Source organism: Polypterus senegalus, chromosome 8 (assembly GCF_016835505.1).
Source record: "Polypterus senegalus isolate Bchr_013 chromosome 8, ASM1683550v1, whole genome shotgun sequence".
Classification (NCBI taxonomy): Eukaryota; Metazoa; Chordata; class Cladistia; order Polypteriformes; family Polypteridae; genus Polypterus; species Polypterus senegalus.
The window spans coordinates 95,608,282-95,635,938 of record NC_053161.1 but is presented as its reverse complement, the minus strand read 5'-3'; the positions used below and the strand labels follow the sequence as shown (position 1 = coordinate 95,635,938).

At 36.0% G+C, this 27,657-nt stretch overlaps 1 protein-coding gene across 4 annotated transcripts in view; it reads left to right on the top strand.

Annotated features, from left to right (window-relative positions):
* The window catches only part of LOC120534138 (voltage-dependent calcium channel subunit alpha-2/delta-1), a 690,895-nt gene that overhangs the window by 157,200 nt on the left and 506,038 nt on the right, over positions 1 to 27,657 (top strand). For all 4 annotated transcript variants that reach the window (XM_039761461.1, XM_039761460.1, XM_039761459.1 and 1 more), the window contains exon 3: positions 7,926 to 8,042. In XM_039761461.1, coding sequence (XP_039617395.1) covers positions 7,926 to 8,042 — 117 coding nt within the window. The remainder of the gene's footprint in view (positions 1 to 7,925; positions 8,043 to 27,657) is intronic.

The window sequence follows — 27,657 nt, the reverse complement described above, 5'->3', positions numbered from 1 at the left end:
AATTTTTGGGAATCCAGTGTTGTCTAAATTGATGTCACCATGTAATTTTAACTGATGTGGGTTAATACAACCATAAAAAAAACATATACTGTTTAATGAGAGTTGTTAAATTGTCCCTTGTGCTGCCCAAGTGACAGACCCAGTGGGCACTGCTATAAAGGAGACACTGTAAGCTGTGCTGGCGATTCTAAGCTACATTATACAACAAGCTGTATGAAAGGCCTATAAAAAAACACTTTTCCTAAAAAATATATAAAACAAAAGTAAAATAACAAATAATATTTATATTTTCTTGATCCTTTTTAGTGTTACAGGTGTTGTGGTTGTCTTTTGTGGTAGCAAAATGCAAAGCAGGAAGCAGTCCAGAAAGAGCTACCAGTCAACCACAGAGCCTATGTTCATGTAAAGCCATCTTAAAAATTGTGGTCAATCTGACACCTGATTCTTGACAAAAAAAAAAAACCTTCCACAGATATGGAGCTTGTAAATACCATAAAGACAGGCAATGACTGATAAATATGTGTGAATACATTACACTCCACAAAGTTTCACTGTAGTGCCAGGTTATGTTGTGGTTAATTTTGTGGTCCCCATGTATATGACACTGTGCACACTGTAACTATAAAAGGCACAGTACCCTATAATATAACATATGTGGTGGGTACTATTTTATTAAATGTCTCAACAAATCAAAAATGTGTAGTAACATATTGAAATAGTAGAGGCAGCAACATGTGTATAAATAAATGAGCACATATACAGACTAGGGGTGAACCATCAGACATTGTGGTGCAGCCATAGTAATTTGGACCCTAATATTATTAAAAAAAAACTCATGAAATGATTATAGATTTTAGGAAACAGTCTTCTGCTCACACATCACTTGTTATAAATGGCTCATGACAGAGTCAATCTCCCTCAAGCAATAATTGTCCAATTCTTCACACCCATCATCAAGTCTATTCTGACCTCATCCATAACTGTCTGGTTTAGTGCTGCCAGTGTTTAGGCTAACGCCAATCTGCAGCACATCATCAGAGTCTGTAAAAAGATTGCAGGCTCTAAGTTACCTCACATTTAAGTCCTATATCAGTCCAGGATAAGGAAGCAGGCTGCAAAGATCATTGCTGATCCGACTCACCCAAGGCATCATGTGTTCCAAGGGCTTCCACCCTGCAAAAACATTCATGTAGTAAAAGCTAAAACAACACATCACCTAAACAGTTTTTTCTATGTGCAGTTACTCTGAGTAATCAGCTTTGAACTTCTACTCAATATCTAGACCTGCACACTAGACTGCCTAGACATTTTTAATCCTAATTTATTTACTGTATATATTATTTGCATTGCACTTGTATGCTGCATCATAATTTATTTTTCCTTGTATGTTGCACCAGTACTATCAAGACAAATTTCTAGTACACATTAGTGAATCCTGATTCTGAACAGTGAGTAATGTTTTTTTTTTTCTGTCGAAACAGAAGTCTCTGTAAAATTAAGAGGATGTGGCTGTATTCCAAATCATATATGATACTGAACGTACCATAAACAGTATTTATCAAAAACCGTGAAATTTGTAAAACTGCATTAATATCTTTATTGTAAGACATGATATATCATATCAATCCAATAGATGAGAATAGACAGCTGTAGAGACACCATGAGTTAAACTCCCAACTCGGCCTGTTATTTACTATAATAATAAGAATATCCAAACCTCTTGGAGTCAAGACACCATCAAGTCGTGTAGCTGCCACATATTGTGCACCCATTCTTCTACTACAGTATACAACTTCTTTTATGATCACTCATTCTATGATTCCATGATCTTTAACAATCCACATAGTCTCCTGTCAGGTCCAGGCATTACACCCTTTTGTATTAATCTTTAGGAACATGCAGGCATTATCTGTGTAGTATCCAGTTAGGTTACAATAACATTCTAAATCCTAGGACTCCCAATCTTGGACTTAATTCCATGTGGATTCTAGACATTCTCCTTTTGGTTGGTTTTCCTCACTGTATTCCAATTTTCTATCCACGTCCTCAAAGACATTTAGGTTATGTTAAATTGGAAATTGAAATTGTCCTTGTGGGAGTGTGCGAGAATGGGCCTTACAATGGAGTGGACTGGGGCTTGGTCCAAGACTGTTTCTTGCCTTGCACATGGTGTTGCTGGCATGGGTTTTAACCCCATGAAACTGCATGTGGAGCTAAACAAAAGATATTTTAGTGACAGTTCATTAGACAACTGCCCTATAGAGCTAGTTAAATAAAAAATACAAATAAATCACATCTATTAGTGTCAGCATATTTATACATGTGCAGAACCTGCTTATAGTACATTTCACTGAAATAAAACCTCTAAATGTACATTGTCATCAAATAAATAATTTTGCTGATATTTAAGCATCATGTCTATCTATAAATGTACTATAATATAATGAGCTGGTTTTACAAATAATTTTAAGATTATCTTTATGCCTTTTATGTTTCATATGTCAATTACCAATGTTTCTTTGAAGAGTCGCATGTCCCTGAAGTTGGTGGCCCTGACCAGCAAACACATGTGAGGTTAGCACACATGTTTGTTTATCTTTTTTTAAAAAAAGAACTTGGTTAAAAACGGTGAAAGCAAGCAAAACAAGTAACACATAGTCCAAACAACAACTGCATCAGCATTTATACCAGAGCAGTTGAATGAGGTGTGAAAATGCCTTTAACCTTACTGAAGTTGACTCAGAAAAGTAAAAACTACAACCTGGAAGCTTTCTTTGATAAAATGCATGTCCCTTGCAAGATTTGTGAATATACTCTGCTACATTTTTATATCCAACTCTTGGTGAAGAACCAGCAATCGTATTATGTTAAGTTTAATGTGTGCTTGTGCTGAAGTTCTCATGTGTTAATTTCGTATAATCAAGTATACAGCATTTTATAAATGCATTAAATGAATATTCTGTTGGATAAAATAGGCCTGCTGGGAGAAGAACGACCCTGGGCACACTTTAGGTTTTAAATCTATTGATAGTCCTGGATCTTCACCAGGATGTTTTGGGGGGGATAGTCAGTTCGTTCAACAAGTTGATAATATGACATTCACCAGTTAAGCTGGGAAAAAAGCAATGAGGAGGATGATGTTATAGATAGCATATGGATGCAAAGAGATACTATGGTTTGTTTAACATGCATTAGGTTAACTTCAGATTCTGAACTGGCCAGATGTGGCAGTGTTTGGTTGTGTGCATTAATGTGTGCCTGGAATCCGGGGCCAGTATGCTAAATAATTCCACATTTTTGCCATCCCTGACTTTAATTAGACATGAGATGATATAATTAATCGACATATAATACATATTGTGATATTCAGTAAAATTCACAACACAGTACTCAGACAACACAAAAAAAGTTAAATAATAAATATATTTTGAAAATAAATGAAAAATTTACAAAAATAATTAACACAAAATATTGGAGCAGCTAGCTAAATGTAGAGGCCAAGTATCTACAGTTTTACTGCAGAGGGTTAGCGCTTAGAGACAAGGTGGAACCAGCCATTTGATTGACAGCAAACTCTCTAGAAGCTTCTTTCGAGTGTGTGCTGTCCAAGGGCTGGGCACTTCGCGATGTGGACAGGAGCGCCGTCAAGTCCGAGAAGTCCAGTGTTTCCAATGCTGTGAGGTGGGAGCAAAGCACAGATTGTTTGTGAACATTTTGGGTGAATTACAGGAGTTAGATTGAGGAGCCAGGGGCCCTAATGATTGTTGTGTTGGGGAAAAAGCATCATGAAGAGGTGAGCACAAGTTGGCAGGTATGCGAGTTAAGAACAGCCTAGGAGAAGACAATGCAAGGTTAGGCATAACTTGTCTCAGTGTTTGGCAGCATGTTTGTTGTTTTGGGTAGCATTCCCTGTGGTCCTTAACAGTGGGGAGGTTTGCACAGTCATGGTATTATTTAGCATTCTGCATTGTGATGATAAACAATAAATACTCTCAACTGTCTGAGGGCAAAAACCTGCACATCCTAGGTAGCATGTCTGTATCTGTGTGTGCCTGACTTTTCCATTGCTATGCACATTATAGTATTCTTTACAAACAATAAAAATGGATAAATTCTGCCACTGTCCTGAAAACTGAAAGGTACCTGCTCTTTTTAATTAAACACTTGTGTTGCAAACTTTCATTTTGCCGACATTGCATAGTGAATGATGCCTGAATAGCATCCTACAAATTAACAAAACAAAATAAAATACAATAATTGAAATTCTTCAAATTGAACGACAATATCAAGCACTGACAGCCAATTTGATTTTTGGAAGTTTACTGTGCAGTGAAAGGTCTGCATTTTATGTACAACTTTAAACTTTTTAAACAGTTTTTAAAGGTAGTAAATAATTAAGGAACCCTTTATATATGTATAATTCATAAGGTTCATAATTAACTGTAATTTTTGGTGTTATTTCGTGATGTAAAAAATAAAACTTTTTCTGCTGCCTGAAGCAACAACAACAACAACATTTATTTATATAGCACATTTTCATACAAACAGTAGCTCAAAGTGCTTTACATATTAAAGAATAGAAAAATGAAAGACATAATTATAAAACAAAATAAATCAACATTAACATCGAATAAGAGTAAGGTTCAATGGCCAGGGGGGACAGAAAAAAAAAAACTCCAGACGGCTGGAGAAAAAATAAAATCTGTAGGGATTCCAGACCATGATACCGCCCAGTCCCCTCTGGGCATTCTACCTAACATAAATGAAACAGTCCTCTTTGGATTTAGGATTCTCACGGAAGGGCTTGATGATGATGATGGTCACGTAGACTTCTTCCTTTTAATCCGTCCATCATTGTTGGAGCATCATGAAGCTTTGAGTAGGTGGAGGTGGCGCAGGCCACCACCACAAAGAAACCGGAAAAAGAAACAGAAAAGAGAGTAGGGGTCAGTACCGATTTTAGAGCCACCATGAATAGTTGTTATGATGAATTGAACATACAGAGTATCAGGATTAAGTTAAATTACGATTAAAATGAAGCAATCAAATCTTTCCATACTCCGGCCTTGTTGACACCTCATCCATGGAGGACTGTTTCACTGTGATCAATGCTGCAAGGATAGACCATGAATTTGCTACATGGGCAGGAATGTTTCTTTTGTTAGATTGCTTAGTCAGTAGGATATATAGTAGGATATATTAAAGACTATATATATTAGAGAGTTTTTTTCTTAAAATACAGCAGGATATCAGTTAAATCTGCAATATAGTTGGTAGGCTCGTTTACGAACAGCAGGCAACACTTTACACTGTCTTTCTCTGTCATTACTAAGTAATTATTTGTGTAATTACTGCTTAACTATTTCCATAAATTTTCTATTTATTTTTTTTATTAAATACTCTTTCTAATAATTTGTAACTAGTGTCTAGATCTTCATATTGAACTTTTAAACTAATAGATGTGAGCTGTATTAGTAAATTTATTTCTTCTAAAAACAGAAGGCAACAGTATTTACTACTGTACCACCCCACTTCCCCAGAGTTATGATAAATTTAATCAAAATATTTCAAGTATTCATATTATGCAATGTATATGAAGGCTATGAAGAATTCTGTTTACTTCAGATTTTGTATAAAAAAAATCGATAATTCAGACAGTTTACAGTAGATGTCAGCATTCAGCATATCAGAGAATGTGTTCAGAATACTGTCTTAACAAACACAGGAATGATCATTTTAGAGCAAAAGCACCACTTTTTTCTCTATCTACAATGCTCAATGTATCAAAAACCATTTATATAAATTCATTTAATTTATGAAAACATACCATACATATTTAGAAATGCTTTTCATAATATGATCAATTTTAATACATAAAAAGAATGTTTTAATTGCTCGAGAAACATTTTTAGGAAGGATCAGAAACATTTAACAGTCCTTGATGCCTTCTGTGATGTATTTTCCTTGAATTATTTTGTTGAGTTAGGTTTCTTCCAAAGACATGTAATTTTTTTTCAAAATTAAGGAGAAATTATTTTCCCTCAGATTTCTTCTCCATTTTCTTCTTGTGCTTCTAAACTATTATGTTTGCTGTAGTATTTGAATGTGCTGTGGTTTTAAGAAAATTACGATTTATTCATTAAAAAGTTACCAAGTTCAATTTGTTTCCTGCATATGCCAAAAACTGCAATTATTTCATCAACCTCACATTGTCTTTATTTCTGAAAATTGAAAAGAACTTTAATGCATTGCTTGTTGATAAAATGCTCATCAAAATTGTTTAGCATTGTACGTCAGTACAGTCATTAGTGCTTCTTGGGTTGAGTTTGCATGTTCTATCTCTGTCTGCTTTTGTGTTCTTCTAGTTTTCCTCCAATGTAATCAACGATTTGTGTTAGATTATTTTTTTCATTTTTACTTGGTCCAATAGTTGTGTGAGGGTGGATTCTATGATAATGGACTGGCATCTTATCCATGGTTGTTTCTTTTCTTATGCCTGACAATACAACAAGTCCAGCATAACACAAGACACACAAGGGCTTTGTCCTTGACTTTTTGCATTTTTGTATCTACACGGTTCTTTTGGCAGTGTTATTCACAACTCATATTACTTGTACTTCTTAAGAAATCTATAGAATTATGACTTTTCTTGCAGAGGTTAACTGCCAGTATAGAGCACACATCTGTAAAATTGAACTGCAAAAAAACAAACTTTATACTGATTGGTATTAAAGCACATCTTAAGAAAATCATCATATTTTCATTCACTCCAGGTGACGATACTTTCAAAGCTTTAGCTTCTGCAAGGAACCTTGATGACATGTTTGATGTCTTCCTATCTTATTCAATTCATGTAAATCACATTAAAAAGTTTCTTACTTCCACCTTCACCTCCAAAACATGTTCTATGTTTGCTTGTTCTTCTCCTTTTCCGATATAGACAATCTTATCCATACTTTTGTCACATCTTTCACTGGGGTTCTAACACCAGGTGCCCTTTTGAATATCTTACCTTATATCGGCTTCAGCAGGTCCAAAAGCCTTCTGCAAGAGTTCCCTATCAGAACTGCAGCACTCAGCACATGACATCTGTCCTTTTCAGGCTTCCCTGAAATCCCGGACTCTTTAAATCCTATTCCTAACTTTGAAATGCAAAGGACCCCACCAGTAACCTCCTGTATCATTGCAGTCCTGTCCACCCACTCTGGTCCATTCATGCTGACAGTGTTCTAAGCAGCAGCTATTTTGATGTAAGCTAACTTGTGCCTCATGGCTGAAGTAACCTTCAGTTCTATTGTACTGACCCCAATAAAGTAATTAGACCTGCTCACTCAATTCACTTTATTAAAAAGAGACTTTAAACCCATCTGTTCAAAAAGGCATTTAACTTACACTGACATTCTTAACCTTTCTTTCAGATCAACGCCCAGTCTACAGGTGCTTTTGATGTTAGGTGACATTATCAATTATGTTATTTGTTTATTGTGTTCTAGCACATTGTATTTAATTACTTGTTACAGTATTTAGTGCTAACCCTGATTTTCATTATTTACTTTTATTTTGTGTAATACTTCAATGCTAGTTTGTATTTACTGTTATTTATTGGCCTCTTCCGTGCTTCTGTTTCTATATTATCCTTTTGAATATTTACTGTATGAAGCACTTTGAGTATGGGAGAGGCACATAGAGAAATTAAATGTGTAATTATTGTTTATACCATTATTATTATAACTGAGGGAAAAACCCCTACCTACCCATGAGCCTGAATTGGATTAAGGGTTTTGTGAGTATTACGTATGTTATATCTTGAAGTGCAGTAATTAATTGCTCATGACATGTAAACTGTATATAAAAGTATATGTAAAAATAAAAAGCTTTATTTGAACAATTAAATATAGATATTGAATACATTTTATGTTTTATAGATCTTCAATAAAAACCGGGACTCATACACTGTGGAAACAAATAATGCTCAACAGTTGGTACAGAGTGCTTCACGAAACATAGAAAACTTGCTGTTGAACAGGTCAAAAGCTTTGGAGGTGAGTACTGAATTTTCATTTACATTCTAAGTTTGTGACTAATGTTTTTCTTTTTTTCAAAGATATCCAGTTGCTCTTAGCATCCTTGAGATTCCCATTTTTAATGTACAGTACAGGCCAAAAGTTTGGACACACCTCCTCATTCAATGTGTTTTCTTTATTTTCATGACCATTTACATTGGTAGATTCTCAGTGAAGGCATCAAAACTATGAATGAACACATGTGGAGTTATGTACTTAACAAAAAAAGGTGAAATAACTGAAAACATGTTTTATATTCTAGTTTATAAAATAGCCACCCTTTGCTCTGATTCATGCTTTGCACACTCTTGGCATTCTCTCAATGAGCTTCAACAGGTAGTCACCTGAAATGGTTTTCACTTCACAGGTGTGCCTTATCAGGGTTATTTAGTGGAATTTCTTGCTTTATCAATGGGGTTGGGACCAGCAGTTGTGTTGTGCAGAAGTCAGGTTAGTTGGACGATCATTTATTTTTCAACAGGACAATGACCCCACCTCCAGGCTGTGTAAGGGCTATTTGACCAAGAAGGAGAGTGATGGAGTGCTGTGGCAGATGACCTGGCCTCCACAGTCACCGGACCTGAACCCAATCGAGATGGTTTGAAGTGAGGTGGACCGCAGAGTGAAGGCAAAGGGGCCAACAAGTGCTAAACACCTCTGGGAACTCCTTCAAGACTGTTGGAAAACCATTTCAGGTGACTACCTGTTGAAGCTCATCAAGAGAATGCCAAGAATGTGCAAAGCAGTAATCAGAGCAAAGGGTGGCTATTTTGAAGAAACTAGAATATAAAACATGTTTTCAGTTATTTCACCTTTTTTTTGTTAAGTACATAACTCCACATGTGTTCATTCATAGTTTTGATGCCTTCAGTGAGAATCTACCAATGTAAATGGTCATGAAAATAAAGAAAACACATTGAATGAGAAGATGTGTCCAATCTTTTGGCCTGTACTGTATTTCATCAGTGAATAAATTCTTCAATAGTTTAGGTACTGCAAAAATACCTTTGTTTACTTTTATGTAACTAGTCTTCTTAACAGTTTTGGTCTTCTTAACATTTATAAAATATCAGTAGATGGGTTTTTTGTCTCTGTGCAGTGTGGCATATTGACATGAAGGTAAAATTTTCTTGATAATATGAAGGATTCACTGGTCTTATACTAAATATGCAACATCAAGAGAAATGTGTTTAGTCACCTCAGTCCACCTTAAAATGAAGCTTTGTTAATAGGTTACATTGCAGAAATGAATAAACACTTTACTGATGCTTTGTAAGTGTTATGAAATTCCAAAGAAGTGTGTGTTAAGGTCTTGCTACATTATAGTAAATAAGTAATAGATGTGGTACAACATTTTCAAACATAAACTTGAATTAATGACAGAAAAAGAATAAAGATAAATTATATTTTGTATAGTTCAGGTGTTTTGTTGGCATGGTATGAAAATTAGAGACATACTTGTTTTATATAAAAGAAAGAATATGAAGTGACATAACCCCAGTGTTTATAGCAATGCTGTGTCTTTCAAAATCTGGTGCCTTAGTCACCACCTACAAGAAAAGATGACTTTGATGCTTCATTTTAGACCACTACCAAAGAATATTTTAGCTCATCTCAATTGTATACTGTTTATATCATGCACCTGCCACTTACCATCACTGATCATTACATCTGCCTCCTACTTTAATATGGTTGGTCAATTGGTAGCAGCCATTTTTACCTCTGGAGTTACAACAGTCAATTGCAATGGTAATCTCAACAAAATGGCCACCTGAGAAAGTTTATTAAAGCCTATATACTTACACCATGTTTTGTATTCCAATCAGTAAAGTCAAAGCATAACTTTGCTAGTATTACAGAAATAAAAAATAAAAATACATGAATATACAGTAAATAAAATATTCAGATTTTTATGATAAAAAATTCACTGTAGTAAAGATCAACAAGATGTGTTTCCATTAAATGTTATTATCTACACCCGCCATACTTCATTTATTCTGTTTTTCATGTGTAAAAAGGAACAGACTCGACACACGTAAAAAGGTTTGGGGTAGCCACCCCTATAATATTCCTGGCTGTAAATGGTTTTTTAAACAGTACAGAGCTTTTGACAATACTGAGTCCAAGATAGAACTGCCAAGGGTTGGAAAAGATGGCGGCTTTAAGGGATCAGACTGGAAGTGATGTAGGGGAGCTGGATTTCCTTCTGGCATCAGCCTGTGCGCCAGGAGTGACGTTCTTCTGGGCGCCGGAACCGGAAGTGACCATCTTCTGGGTGCCAGAACCGGCATCGTCATCACTATCTCAGAAAGGTTTTCCCATGGCTGGTGTGTAGAAATAACAGGAGAAGGTTTAGTGCACCCTGCCACCCCATGGCCTGGCGTTTAATTACCTTTGCTTGGTTCACACAACGTTCACCTACTCGCATATGTGTAACAATGTTAAATTCATATTAAAGTCCCCTGTTTTGAGCTGTTATTTATTGTATGCATAATCAGAATTACTCAATCAACTTATTAACTAATGAACACTTATCTGTACTAATAAAAGGCAAAGCCCTCACTGACTGACTGACTGACTGACTCACTCACTCACTCACTCATCACTAATATTCCAACTTCCTGTGTAGGTAGAAGGCTGAAATTTGGCAGGCTCATTCCTTACAGCTTACTTACAAAAGTTAAGCAGGTTTCATTTCGAAATTCTACATGTAACGGTCATAACTGGAACCTACTTACATACATATATACGGCCATAGCCTGCAGCTCAGTCGCCGTGAGAGGCGGAGTTGCATCCCCCATCATCACGCCTCCAACGTAATTGAGTGCCTGCCCATATAAGGCCGTCCATCAGCAGCAATCAAATAGATACGCTGCCGCTAAATATTCGCGGGTGAAGGACTGTGCTTATGCAAACGAAGATGAGATGGTCCGGGATAGACTAGTGTTTGGCACAAAGTCAGCGAAAGTGTGAGAGGAACTTTTAAGTACCGGGTCTTAGCTAACATTAAATAAAGCCGTTGACATCGCAAGATAGCGTGAGAGAGCACAAGCACAGCTGAGAACCTTCGATGCATGTACTCCGAGCGGCTCACGTGAACTGACTGTGAACGCAGTACGCAGAGAACAAGCAAGAGCTCCAAAGAGCGCTGAACAAAAAACGCATTAAACAATTAAGAAGGCAGCAAAAAAATATGAAGCGAGTGACGCATACAAGCATATTCATAAGTGCAGCTACTGCGGAAACAAAGCACGGTGTAAACCTTAAGTTTAAATTAAGTTCATAGACACGCTGCCGCTGGCGTTTGTCATGCCTACGACGAATACAATATTTACGAGATACAAGTTTAATGAGAAGACACAGGGTATAAATGAGACTTTTGTAACGGAGTTAAAATTGCTGTAACAGAGTTAAAATTGCTGTAACAGAGTTAAAATTGCTGGTGAAGGACTGTGCTTATGCAAACAAAGATGAGATGGTCAGGGATAGAATAGTGTTTGGCACAAACTCAGCAAAAGTGTGAGAGAAACTTTTAAGTGCCGGGTCTGAGCTAACATTAAATAAAGCCGTGGACATCGCAAGATCGCACGAGATAGCACAAGCACAGCTGAGAACCTTTGATGCATGTACTCCGAGCAGCTCACGTGAACTGACTTTGCAGGACTGGGAAAGGTAAACCCATGCATGCAGTGTGTGATGTCTCAGATAAAGAGGAAGACGAGCTGCTTATTGATGCAGTAGGAAAGGAACAACCCTCTGACGCTGAATAAGCCTTTGTACACATACTTGAGAGCAACTCAGGAGGCAACCCCTCATAACCAACTACACAAAACGGAGACTGCAGAACACAGGAACAGCTCGATCAGGACAGATAACATAGCATCCTTTCCTAGCAACAGGCTCCATCACAAGAGGAAGTCTGATTTCTAACCACAAATTCTTTATGAAACCAGTTATCACAGAAATAAATCGCAGGATTACATTTGTAGATGATGCTTGTAGTTCCTCCTAGACAATATTACCGAATGTTTGAGTAAACACATTGCTATATCGATTTCTACTTTTTTTCTGACATCATGCAAACATTCACTAAATACTGAATATTAATTTGAAAAAATAAGCTAGCAGTCAAGCAACCAGGGATGATTTGTATGTTTTGCCATGACATACATGATTTTGTTTCTTGTCACTTCAAAGTGCTATTCACTGCACTAGTGATTTGTTTGACAAGAATAAACTGACCGTAGGGCTTATTCCTTACTAGGGTGACTTAGTCAATAATCCAACATCACACTGTACCAGTATTTTGAATTTTGGAAAAGACCTAGACAGCCCTACCTGAATATACTGAGAACATGTGCAAACTCTACACGGGGTTTAGGAGTGGTAACCAAACTACTACTATGACACCCACACGCACATCATTTATAGTGTTCATTATTCATTTGCAAGTATAAGATACAATATTTGCAAACCCACCTAATCCAATTCAGAATTGTGGGACATATGTAAATATGGAAATAGTCATTCCTAATGATATGTTATGCAGTATGTTTCAAAATTGTGTCCTTCAGTTGAAACATTTTTCATTATCAAGAATAAATTTAAATATTGCTATAGTTTTCAGGAGTTCAACTTTTCTAACCAAGAAAAGTTTAATTACTTTGAATTTAAACCAGCAGATAGTCTCTATTTATGCAATGCATTTTCCCTCTAGACTAAAAAAGAATCTTACCCATTATACAAAATTGTGTTGTCTGATCTCTGACTGATTAGTTCCGTTGCTCTGAGCCCAAAACTAATTTCTACAAGCAATCTAAAATCCCCCCTCTTCTTATTAGACTTAGAGTTTGTTGGAGTCATAAATACTGGAGAATTTTAGCTTAGTCACTCTACCAGAAAAAAAAAAATCTGTGCCGTCCTTATGGCATTCTGAATCATTTCTGTCAGCTCCTTGTGTGAATGAGTTTATCCTAGGGCATTACATTTGACAGATGTACCCAAGAATAAAAATGCAGTATACTTCACACCGGGGTTAGCTCCAGCATGGCTATCACCCTATATGGCTCCTGTTAAAGCACCCTAGAGGTGGGAGCTTTTTGGGGGCTGTGGTGTCTTTTCCCAGCTCATGTGTCCCTGCCATATGGAAATGCCTGGACTATTGAAGATATTGCTCATGCATATACAGTATATTTCCAATAGAACCATAAAGATCATCTGCTAATGTGAAAGCTTATCTACATTTAAAGCATAAATGCAGTGCCCTTTATTGGCTTTGACAGATTTTGGAGTGACCTATTTAAGCAAGCAAAATGAAATTCAATTTAACTTCATAATAATTTTTCAAAATATCCCATAACAGGCCATTCTCAAATAGGAAATCAGGGTAATGAGGACTAAAGCCTGTCCTGGATGCATAGGCTGGGACTAACTTTGGTTAGGGTGCTGGATCACTTGTACATTATAGAGAAAATGTACACTTACATGAGGCCACTTTTTGATGACCAATAAATCTAACACCCTCATTTTGAGGGATGTAGATGGAAACCTAAAGCACATATAGTAAAAGCCCCACAGAATAGTCAGCTAGGCAGTATTAGCACAAGGCTAGAACCTATCCATAATGGGGTGTCAGTCCATTGCAGAGTTTACACAGTCACACTTGGTTATATAGGGTAAGAACTTGCTGTCAGTTTTACCTGCATGTCTTTTAGATGTTGGAGTAAAACTGGAATATGAGAAGAAAAACCAGTCTGGACAGGATTTGAAATAGAGCAGTGAATAAGAAAGAGTAACCCACTGCACCACCATGCCACTCTAACCACTGAACACAGTCCAATAAATGTATAGGTTGTAACTGAATAAATTACAAAAACCAGTGTATTTAGAATTGTTTTTGGTTGAATGTTGAGTCTATAACTTGTGTGTATTTATTTTTTATTGTGAAAATATAACTGTTTTACTTCTTTATATGGTAGTCTAGAATGCAGACCTTGTTAATAAAAAATAGTGTTTTGAGCAGTGTGAGCCACCGCTGAAGTAAAACCTATGTAAACTAGATAATGTTATACACCTTAAATTAAATATGCCAAGCCAAAGTCACAGGCAGCAGACATATCCTTTACTTGCAGAACTTAATTTTACATCTGATTAATGTTAGAGTACATGCAAGTGAGTTTTTTTTGTTGTGTTTGGTTTCTTTTTCCTTGGCCTATGGCATATAAATCATATTTTCTAAAACAGTTATCATACTCAAGTCAAGTAATACGGATCACATTTTTAGCCTAAGGTAGAACGACCAAGCATTTCTGCAGTTAATTAGACCATGTTCCATACAGTATTTGATTTATCTGCTTTCTGATGACATTTTGTTTTTACATTAATTGAATTAAATTGCAGGATATATACTCAGAAGACTGGATGTTATTTGTTTTCCGTAATAAGACAGCGGCAAAAAAAAAAATAATAATTATGCGCATGGAGCTTTGAACAGTCAAAACAGAACAAAACAATAATGTAAATATTAAAAAGTATGCCACATTCGGTGGGAAGGTTGACGGAAACAGGAAAAATTATAAATAATATTTGTTGCATGTGTAAATTCCTAGAGGCTAAGGCTAAGAGGGTTAACGATTTTATACCGTACAAGTTGGGAGCAGAATGAGCCCAAAGGGCAATGGGAAAGCTAGCATATCAAGCCGGCATCAGGTGAAACGTGAATGGCACACTCTTTTGTGGTGTACTTATACACAGTCACTCTAAAACAAAATTAGAGGGTTAGAGAATCTACATTTTCTATCTTGCTATTTAATTTTATGTCTTGCTTTTCGCAAATGAACCTAGGCAGCTGTTTGGACTGATGTGGAGTGAGCTTTTGTCTAAGTTACAGTGACTAAACTGAATCAGCACTCTTAATAGTCCAGCATCTGGCCATATGTGTTATGTGTTTTGTCTGCCCAGCCTTGGCAATTACCCAAAAGAGGAAAGTGAGGTGATATAATCTTCTCAGCTAAGGAATTGTGAGATTTTATAACATGAGTCTAGATACCAGTCAATATTTTGTTTTAAATCCACAGAATAGTGCATGAATGGCACAATATCTTTTTTTTATTTGTGTTATATTATAGGAGGAGTCTAACTACAGTATGACTGATTTTTGAGGTTTCAGGTCTGTGCACTATAGAACAGTTTTCACCCTTTTTGACCAGAGGACCAGCAGAAGTCTGAGTAAATCTTCACAAACTGGAGAGCTGGAAAATATAATAATCATGTTTACTTTTGTATCATAATTTGTCCAACCAATAGCTTAAGTGGAAAGAATTGGTGTTAGATCAGAGAGGGGGGTCCCCTTGCATGTATCGAGTTTCCAAATTTATTAACATGCATTTGCAGAGTGGCTGTGGGGTGAGTTGGGAAAGGGGTATCGTTTGGTGTTTCACGTGTCTACCACATTTACATACCTTAGTTTGGAGAGCTTTTACCCCTTGGAGTTTCGAGCATCCAGATTTAGGGGTTTGAATTCTATTAGTTTCCATTAAAACTACAAAGTGTTCACACTGGCTAAATAATGAACTGAGAATTCACTGAAAACATTTTACAGACTGGTACCGGAGGTTAAGAAACACTACTATAGGAAAAGACAAGCACTTTAATAAGTAAACATAAACAGAAAAATCATTATCAAGATGAGATTACACATCAACAACAACAACAATAACATTTATTTATATAGCACGTTTTCATACAAATTATGAAGCTGAAAGTGTTTTACAAGATGAAGAAAGGAAAAAGAAAAATATAAAAATAAAATTACTAAGTAACAAAGAATAAAGTAAGGTCTGATTGTCAGGAAGACAGAAAAAAACACGCCAGTGGGCTGGAGAAAAAAAAAAACAACAAAATCTGCAGGGGTTCCGAGGCCACAAGACCGCCTAGCCCTTACTGGGCATTCTACCTAACATAAATGATCTGAATCAGTCCTTGTGGTTTTCAGGCTTCACGTGGAAGAATCAGATGATGATGGTCATGTGGACATCTGGCCTTCGATCCATCAATGTACAAACTGCATGGTGCCTTGATCAGTTTGTGGTGGCGCAGATCACCACCACAAAAAAACAGTAAAAGAACAGCAAAGAAAGTAGGGGTTAGTAAGTATTGCGGAGCCATGATAAAAATAATTAAATGCATATACAGAGTATCAGGGATATAATTAAATGAAGCTATAAGAAAGCTATATTTAAATAATGGGTTTTAACAGTTTTTTAAAATGCTCCACCATATTAGCCTGGCGAATTGCTATTGGTAAACTATTCCAGATTTTAGGTGCATAACAACAGAAGGCTGCCTCACCACTTCTTTTAAGTTTAGCTCTTGGAATTATAAGCAGAAATCAGAAGATCAGAAGAAAGCAGAAGATATAAGGTTATGATTTGGAGTGAAAAGTGAAAGACATTCTGAAATATAGAACGGAGCGAGATTATTTAAGGCTTTGTAAACCATAAGCAGTATTTTAAAGTTAATTCTAAATGGCACAGGTGACCACTGTAGTCAAAACTGGAGAGATCAGCACAATAAAGGTCAGTATAGTATGTGCAGAAGAAACAAATAGGAAATATATGAAACTGAAATTCAAAAGTGAAAAGGTGAATTTTGAAGTATGCGAATTCCATTGATGGAACTCCACAGACAAGAGAGGAATTTTCAGTGGCCAACAGGTTCTGGTTCAAGATAAGACATAAGTGTGTAGTAGTAGTAATAACTGATTGTAAAGTATACTTTTCAAATGACTTAGAGGGTGTAGCTTGTGTTTAGACTTTAGTAGCAGATCAGAGTCCATGAAAGAAGTGTTGTGAGAATATTGAACTGCAGATAACACTCTCTAACTATTTAATGCAGACAGCTTGGTAACAAATTGAAAGAAATAATAACAATTTAAGAAATACTCTTGTTTTTGCTTTTTATGTTACATTATGGTTCCAGTATAGTGTTATTTTTGTTTGGATTTATTTTTTTTTACATTTTTTATATATTTATTTATATGTGTTATATATTTATTATATTATTTTGCATTAGTATCTGATGGATTTATTATAATCCAATTTAAGAAATGTTTTAATATTAGGCCCACTGTACTATATAACACATTATAACGGTATACTATTTTATTCTAATCTTTTCTGCTGTGTTCTCACAAATTTCCCATCATCAATAGACCTGTCACTCTGCATGTATGAACATCCTGACAGCCACCTTTGTTCATTTCTGTCACTTTGTACTCTTCTAGCATATTGAGATTGGCACATTTTCTTGTTTGATTTTCAATGTGTTACAATGGTTTTTCATGGGGTTTAGTATTGTAGGTTATGCTTGGTCCTTACTGTTTTATACCTTCTGTAAAAATTATGCTTTATATGTGACTTTTTGAACTAATCATTTGTATTTATTTTTTGATAATTTCATAATTTTTTGGTAATTTCTAATTAGGTTTGCTTGCTTAACCACAGACTTTATACCACATAATGGTAGCAGTAGAAATTTTTAGATGAACATAATGTAAAACATACTGTATTAATAGATTCAGAAATATCCTAATAATGCTCCATATTTTAAAAGATAGCAGTCTTTCAACTTAAAGATTTAAAAGTCTTGGCTGCTGCACATTGGGCATCTTGTATGTTCAACTGCATATATTACAACCAGGTCAATAGAATACCATTTTGCATATTGTTATTTATTGTTATTTTAAAAATAAATGCTTGCTTGACTCCTCAGTAAGAGGAATGACTTAAGTTGCATTGGTCCCATGACTAATAAGTAAAGTGCACAGATTTAATTTAATATGCCTGACGGCATAACAGATGCCATTTGGTAATGGAGAAAACAGTATTGTAGCTACTTGGGGAGCTTCGCGCAGACTTCAGATGAAAACGGTTGTCATTTCTTTTTCCCTCTCCTAGGGATACTTCATACATTTGCAAATTCAACACTTCTATTCATTGCCTACGCCAAGAGCTGACTTTTGAAATGTGGCATTTACGTCACTATAGTCTAGCACAGCTGATTATGCTAGCTACAGCAGCCTACTGTTTCATGGTGTGTTGGAAAGCCAAGCCATTATTTGTATTGGTGATGAATTTGGTTATCGTTAATGTGCCTTTTATAAGTCTTTTCAATATGTTGTTTCTTTTTGTGTATTAGTGTGGTAATCTTGCATTAAGGACTAAAAGTGTCTCTAAAACATTGTCAGAATAGTAAAATTATTGCTTTCCAGTAGACTAGACATCACTCAATGGCAAACCTGAATAGGCGAGAGCAGCATCTCACCAGTATGTCCATATACACAGTTGCTGACCCATTGATTGCTCTGTAGGTAAGCATTTAGGATTTGAACTTAATGCATGCTGCTTTAAAGAGCATATACAGAGGCCTGAAGAGAGGGGTGACATGCATCCCTCTTGGCTGATTAAATAGAAGAGGGGCAACTGTATTTTGAACTAACTGCAGTGACTTGATAGTACTTGTGAGTCTTCCTGCTACTAGTGAGTTGTAGTAATCCAGACATGACAAGACCAAAACCTGGGCCAGAAGTTGTGCTGAATACTTAGTCATAGAAGGTCTGATTTTGTTGATGTTACACAGAGTGAATCTGCATGATTGAGAGACAGTTGAAATGTAGATAGATAAATGTAAACAGAGAAAGAGAGCTGCTCATCAATCACTGCCCCCAGGTTGTGTACTGATTTAACATGTGTTAGTGACAATGAGCCAAGCTGTACAGAGACGGAAGTTGAAAAGACTGCCTGGCTGGGAATAACAAGGAACTTCTTCTTTGCCAGGCTGATCTGCAGATGGTGGTTCTTCAACCAGGTACTGTAGAACTGTCAGTAAGACAGGCAGAGACTCTAGTTGATACCATGCTGTCCTCAGGACGGAATGATGAGTACAGCATCAGCATAGCACTAATATGAGAAAACATGGTATTAGATGATGGGGCCCAGTTAGGTGGTATAGACAGAGAAGAATACTGGACCCAGCACCGATCCTTGGGGTATACTGCATATCTGATGCACCCTTGACATTTCCTCTCCCTGGAACACATGGAACACATGATAGGATCTGCTCAAGTTGTAGGACTCAAATCATCTAAGAGCAGTCCCAGTTATGTGTGTTAGGGGAGTGACACTTAAATTTGTGGAAGTGCAGTTGCATGAGAGAACAAGGTCTAGCAGATTGCCAGTTTTGCAAGTTAATAAAGTCTGGAGCTGTGCTATGTTGAAAGACGAAAGACGAGCGAGAAATCTGTAGCAGGAAGACTGTCCAGGTAGATACATTTGAGTTATATTATTAAACCAGTAATAATGCACTGCATGATAACGTGCAATGAATACACTTGACTTGAGCATTCATAGTTTTCATACTCTTTCTTTGTACGTTTAGCATTTGTTTGACAAGAGGTTGATGCGCTTGCTGCTTCCTTAGAAGTTCTTCTTTTCTCCACCCTAGTGGGTGCAATTACTTAGTAAGTTTTCTTTAATTTTTCACTTAAGCTGGCACTTAAGTGTTCAATCTGCCTCAAGAATGATTTAACCTGGGAAGAGGTAAGGGAAGTGATGGTGAAGTTTGTAGGGATGAGAACGTCGCCCATACATATGCGCCACACAGACACTCTGCTGGTAGCTGCCAAAAGTTGATTCTACCATAAAATAAAATAAAAATAAAAAGAGGATTAAGCTTGGAGGTTAATCATCACCCCGAAAGTGGATAGTAGACATCACATAGTATATGTGTACCAAATTTCAGGTCACTAGGTCAAACGGTTTGCAAACTACTAGTGATTTAAAATCCAGGACAGACAAATGAACAGCCACTGTAGCGTATATATATAAAGATCTTACAAGAATTATTAAATTTATTTAATTTTAGTTACAAACACTCCAAAAAAGTTGTGACACTGTGTAAAATACAAATAAAAACAGAATCCAGTGATTTTCAAATCTCATAAACAGATATTTTATTTATAATAGAACATAGAAAATATATCAAATTTTAAACTGAGAATGTGTATCATTTTAAGAAAAGAATTTGATGACAGCAACATGTCTGAAAAAAGCTGGGACAGGGTCATTTTTACCACTGTGTAGCATCCCCTCTTCTTTTAACAACAGTCTGTAAATGTCTGGGAACTGAGGAGACCAGTGGCTGGACTTTAGGGAAAGGAATGTTGTCCCATTCATGTCTGATATAGGATTCTAGCTGCTCAACAGTCCTGGGTCTTCTCTGTTGTATTTTTTTTATTTCATGATGCGTCAAATGTTTTCAGTTGGTGAAAGGTCTGAACTGCAAGTGGGCCAGACTCTTCTACTGTGAAGCCATGCAGTTCTAATAGATGCAGTGTGCTTGTTATGTTGAAATATGCAAGGCCAACCCTAAAAAAGACATTGTCTTGATGGGAGCATAGTTGCTCTAAAACCTGTCCATAGCTTTCAGCATTGACGGTGCCTTTCCAGATGTGCAAGATGCCAGTTCCACAGGCACTTAAGCACCCCCATGCCATCAGAGATGCACACTTTTGAACTGAGCACTGATAACAAGCCAAATAGTCCCTCTCCTCTTTAGTCCTGAGGATGCAGCATCCACGTTTTCCAAAAAGAATTTCAAATTTGATTTGTATGATCACAGAACAGTTTTCCACTTCGTCTCAGTCCATTTCAAATGAGATTTGGTCCATAGATTTCTGTATCATTTTCACATGTCTTCTTCTTTGCATGATAAAGCTTTAACCTGCATTTGTGGATGGCACAGCACATTTTGTTCACAGACAATGATTTCTGGAAGGGCTCCTGAGCCCATGTAGTGATTTCCATAACATAATCTTGACTACTTTTAATGCAGTGCAGCCTGAAGGCCCAAAGATCATGGATATCCAATATTGATGTTCGGTCTTGTCTCTTGCGCACAGAGATTTCTCCACATTCTTGAATCTTTTGATGATACTATGTTCTGTTGATGATGAGATATTCAATGTCTTTGCAATATTACATCAAGAAACATTATTCTGAAATTGTTCCACAATTTGTAGACTCAGTTTTTTGTAGATTGATGAACCTAGCCCATCTTTATTAATGAGAGATTCTGCATCTTTAAGATGCTCTTTTTATACCCAGTCATGTTGCCAATTAACCTATACTGTTGCAAACCTTTCCCTTAGCTGTTTCTTTTTAGTATCACTTACACTTTTATACTCTTTTGTTGCCCCGTCCCAACTTTCTTTAAACTTTTTGCCGCCATTAAATTCAAAATACGTTTCATTAAATAGTAAAATGTCCCCTTTTCAACATCTGATGTGTTTCTTATGTTCTATTGTGAATAAAATATGAGTTTGAGATTTGAAAATCATTGCATTTTGTTTTTATTTGTATTTTACACAACATTTGGAATTGGGCTTGGAAGAATTGGAATTAGGTTTGTAACACTTAATGTAGTTAAAACAACCTATTCATTATCCTTTTGAGTGATGTTAGATTCATAAATGTGTGAACTTTGTCATCAAAAGAGATATACCTGTACCTGTTAAAAAATATTTTATGATCATACATATATGCTGCAGATTTTCCTCTGTGAATACCAATTAATCTGCTGAAGCCAAAATCTTATTTTGCTGTTAGCTGAATGGCGAATTGGATTAGATTACCTTGTAAGCAACAGTGCTCCAGTATGTCACAGTATTCACACAATTCTCCACCTGCATCAAAGACTCTATTGTATACCTGGATAACAGTCTTCAAACCAGAGCACCACTATCACCAACCTGCTGTTTCAACACCTTTTACAAAGGGTTCTGTCCTTCACACGGCTGTCTAGTCATATCTTCTGTAAGAACCAAATGAAATCGAAGCTGGATGAATAATGGAAGTTATTGCTTTTCTTATGTGGACATTTTTGATATTAGAATTTAAGAGAAAATGGCATAATTCAACTAACCCATTATTTTGAAAAGTTCAGACATGAGGGTCCCCAAGATCTTATTTTCAAATACATTAATACTACTGCAGTTTTTGAAAACTTATATTTTGGGCACATAATTATATTCAAATTGAATTAAGAAGTGTTACAGTTTTCTTTACCAAATCTTTACTTTATTATTAGAAACACTAAAAATTATATAAATAATAATAATAATAATATTGTTACTAGTAGTAGTATAGTAGTAGTAGTAGTAGTAGTAGTAGTAGTAGAATCAAAGTTCAAATCTGTTAGGTACACTAATTACTCTTAATATACTGTTTTTAAGCATTTGTGTGTCTGAAAGTGAATCTGCATTGCGGAAGAAAATGAAGAGAGACAGAAAACTTGGTAAAGCACAGAACAAAGCAAACACTATTTTCCACCATTCAAACAATACCAAATGAAATTTAGTGAGACAGTATTCAGTTATTGATTTATCTGCCAAGCTGTAAGATATTGCTTAAAGGCCGTGTCTGCAACAGCAGACATTTCCTCATTAATTGTTCTACTGGCTGGAATCAATGAAGATGTGTTAATAAACTAGATGTTGAAGGGCTAGGCCCTTATAAATGGTTAATGAATTGTAAATTAAATTGGAGAATAATCAGAAAGGAGAGAAATTACAGGGGTATAGAGTCTTAGAATATTGATTTATTAGAGATGAATTAGTTCTGCCTGTGCCTTTGTGTAGACTAAGTGTCAAAGAAGACTGACAGTGTTCACAAACACGCCAAATCCTTTTCCCACTTGGTGTTTTATTTCTTTGGCTTCAGGAACTAAACTTGACAAAATCGTAGCTTGGACAGGAGAATTTAGATGCCAGTAGAAAGTGTGAATAATACTGTATTAAAATTTGTATACTATACCATATCAATTTCAAACCAGCTTAATCCATTTGAAGCTCACGGGTATATTAAAGTTAGCATTACGTTTTTTCCCCTTTTCTTAGTTCACAGTTTATCCTGTGATAAACTGCTATTTGTACTAAAAGGTATTTTCATGCATGTTTTCTTGTTACCAATCCTCCTGTTATCAGTTTTCAGTTTCTGTGGTTGCTTCATTCAGGTCTGCAAAAGTGTCAAAAGCAGTCATGTTGATAACAGTCAAAATGTAAAGTAAATTATTAGCGACAATCTAAATATTTATCATGAAGAGGGGAAAATGAAAAAGCAAAACCATATGATTTTACAAACGTATTCCTAGTTTACCGGATGCAATAAGAACGAAAAAACATCATGTTAATGTTATTTAAAAAATAATCAAAGGCTAAGATTTGACATCTCAACAAACCACACATCACACACGTTCTAAACTCAGTGCTTCTGCCATTAAAGCAAGTGATATGTTTTAAGCCATTTTTTAAAACTCTTCTATAATACTGACTGACACTAAATAAAATAATTCTAGACAGATACAGTAGATAGATAGATAGATAGATAGATAGATAGATAGATAGATAGATAGATAGATAGATAGATAGATAGATAGATAGATAGATGAAAAATTATTTGTCTACAGGGGGCAATTTGGCTTTTTACAGATGCTCTTTAAATAAATAAATAAATAGATATTTATACTGGGGGTTTGCCCCTGCCTGCGCTACACGTCAGCCACTTTGTGTCTCTGCCGCTGCTTGCTGCTGCTGCTGTGCTGCGTGATCTGCATCTCGCACGGCGCTTTAAACATTTAAAAGCCTGTACAGCAGCTGTCCTTTTGTCTCAATGCCTTGTTTCTACGACGTTCGACTTTGTCTTCTACTCTTATATATATATATATATATATATATATATATATCAATAATAATTCTTTACATTTATGTAGCGCTTTGATCACTACTCAAAACACTCAGCAATTGCAGGTTAAGCCTTGTTCAAGGGCCCAACAAAACAGATTCCCTTTTGGCATTTACGGAATTTGAACTGGCAACCTTGAGATTGCCAGTGCAGATCCCTAGCCTCAGAGCCACCACATAGAGAGATCCTATATATATATATATATATATATATATATATATGATCTAAGCACTCACCAGAATAACCTAAAAGGAAGAACAACTTCAGAAAGAAAACTTCAGATTTGGCAGTCCCACTCACAGTGAGGCATTACTGTTTGTATAAAGGAGCCCCAGTGGCATTTCTTGACACACTTCTGCTGAATAATTTCTTGGCTGAAAGTACTCAGTTTTAGTGTGGCATGGAGAGGATGTGTAGCATTGTTCATAAAGGCACTCAGTTTTGTTTTAATTGTCTTCTTTGCTATTACCTCCAGGGGGTCCAGAGGGCATCAATTAACTGAGCTGGCACTCTTAATTAGCTTGTTTATTTTTGGACCTCTCTTGAAGTGATGTTAACAGACCACCACATAACAACGTAGAAAACTGCACTGGCCATCACAGAGTTGTAGAAGATGTGAAGGATGTCACTTCCCACATTAAAGGAACACAATCTCCTAAGGAAAAATAGTCTATTCTGCCCTTCCTTATATAGTACATCTTTGTTCTGAGACCAGTCCAACCTGTCATTGATGTGGACCCCCAAGTATTTATAGGAATGCACCACCTCCATATACTCTCCCTGAATAGTAAGTAGGCGCAGAGTCTCTTTGCTGTGAAGAAACTCTATTACTAGTTCCTTGGTCAGTACAAAAGTAATTAATGTAATTTTTTGACACTGACAAGAAAGTGCTAATGCTTTCATTGATGCTGTGAGTAGTGACTTATGTGTACAGCTACCATCCTGTTCATTTTTATTTGCAGGCTTTTCTTAGTCTACTTTTTCCACAGCTCCTTTCACTCCGGCCATAATTCTCTGGTAAAGGATGTACAGTACAATACCTATGGAAGGCTTAAGAGCTAAAGCCTCTTGGTTTATTATGGTCTAGTTTTTAAACATAGAATTATTGCTTATGAAGGGTGATCAAAATGTTTCGATGTGTTGGAATAAAATTAACAACCATAGAACCAGTAAAATCACAAATTATACTTTTAAGATAACCCTTGTAAACACCCCTATGTTATATTACTCAAAAAGATTTTCTGTTGTACTTAAATGCAGTTACACTTCATGAGTAGCTGACTTGACTTTTTCATCACACAGCTTTCAGTAAAGGTTGTTCTTAAGATATGGAAACAAATGTTAGTCACATGGTTACTTGGTTTGGAGAACAGCGTTTGTTAGGAATGTCTTCAAATCTAGTCTTGCAGAGTAGCTTTTGCACTCCATACAGTACGAGTGGGAGCATTGTTGTTAAGAAGAAGCAGTATGGTTGACGGCTTTCCATGCAGATTTTCACATGGTTGTCTGCAGCAATAACGAAAGGAACTCTGTGTAATGTTGAACATTTTAGAAGAATCTTATCAATATAGAGTACACTCTCAAGATCATACATATTTGTGCAAGTGGTCTTGCCGACAGTGGTTTGGACATAGGATTTCTTTGTTTCTTGTAAATCTTGCTTGATTCCAATTCTTTAATTGTTGTTTGAACTCTGGGTCATAGTGATGTATTCAAGTTTAACACCCAGGTCTGGTTTCATTACACCAAGATTAATTTCAAGAGCCAACATTTTAAACATGCAATGTACCAGACCTTGCTTATGTTTAATTGTTTATGAAGAATGAATTCAACTAGTTAATTCCTATATCTCATACACTGTCACTCTTCAGTTCTCCATTACATTTTGTTCCACAGTGTCAACTTCTTTTCTGTTATTGATGTTGAAATGATGGCCAGACATTTGGGCATCTTCAAGAGATATCTTCCTATCTCTTTTGAAGCCTCTTGACTGTGGAATATGTAGAGGACTGATAGACATTGGCTAGGAGGGAACAAGTCTCTGAAGGCGTGTTGCTTTTTGCCGTACTCTCAGGTCACGTCAGGTTGAAGAGCATGCACTGGTAAAGAGCCTTGCCACACCCACCACATGACAAAACACCTCGGGATCCAGGTTGGCAACCCCCCAGGTAGACATACAGTTCAGTCCCACCCCACAGAAATGACCATCTATCTGCCGCAGCCAGGTTTTATGTGGGTGTCCTCTTGGCCTAGTCCAGCCACTCGAGTCCTCAACAATGGGGATCCTATGAGCCGGATCTCCCTCAGGGAATCGCACCTCATGGCCGTAGTGCCGTAAGTGACGCTCCCTAACAATGCAGGTAATGTGCTGTTGTACTTTTAATAAATTAAAAGAAAAATAATTACATGACAAGAGTGTTTTGAGCTGACTTAATCAAGGATTTCATATTAAACAACTGATAAACTGATGGACCTAAAATTAAATTCTACATGTTTATCATTTTTTTATATTTATAGTTTTCCAACTAAATAAAGGACATATAATAACTGAAGGATGGAACTATTTCTGTGAGTGATTTGTTCCTGTCATTTTTAAAAAGGGCTATTTACAAAAGAACAGGGCATTGAACCCAAATAAAGTGAGCTATAAAGGCAAAAATCTAAAATGGGTGCAGAGTCCTGGAAGTTTCTTGTGTGTGTGTTTTCTTAATAATGATGGGTGCATCTGTGATTTGGTAGATATGCATCAAAAAAAAAGGAACGCAGTTTCATGCAGGAACCAGTCACAGGATCCCATATTATTTTGAATAAAAATGAGGAGCTAATGATGTACATTGAGTAGACAGCAAGTACATTTTTAAGTACATTATGTGCATATTTGTAAATGCAAATTATACTAAATAAATGAACACAATCTTAAGATATTTTAAATTTAGGTTTCATGGACAATTGAAGCCACTTGGATCTAAATGTTATATTTTATATTACCTTTAGCAAACCAACAGTTTTGGATAACAAAAAACTTTTTTCTTTTATAACCTTAAGAGTTTCTTTTAATGGATTAAGGTTTTATAGTTTTATTTCACATAGCCCCTTTGTTTCTGTATTGATTATGGTGGCAGACTCTATAAATATTTTATGAGGATTTGACACCAAGTGGGGTGCGATAGTAGCTATTTCCAGAATAAAATCAAATATTTATTCACCAAGCTCTAGTTTGTTGTGTTTTCTTTTCTTCTCTTGTTGATTTCTTTCTTTTCTGATTTTTTCTATGCTTATAAAAGCAGAGATTTGTCCTCTCTGAGTATATGATCAATGTATATACTGCGCTAGTGGTCTACTACAATATATGTGTCATTAACTTATTGTTATATATTATATCAATAAAAATAATGTATTTTATTAGAACACTTTATTAATTAAATGCAGTTTAAGTGCTTTACAAAAACTAAAATACTTATTTAGTTCTCATTTTGCTAGTATACTGAATTAAATACTGAAGCTTGAGGGGGAAAATAAAGCAACTGGATTTGTTTATTTATAGAAGGATCAAGGCAAGAGCCTCTTTATATCTTGTTTTTAATATAAAGACCTCAAAGAAGTCAAATGACAAATGGTTCTACTGTTTTCACTTATACAACGTTCATGATCTATGTCACACTGTGATTGCCAACAATAACACATTGAAAATCTTGGCATGATAGGATACTGATCTGTTTCAGATAAAACTGAAATACCTTAACATATTTTCCCAATTCATATATTATTGTGGCGGCACGGTGGCGCAGTGGTAGCGC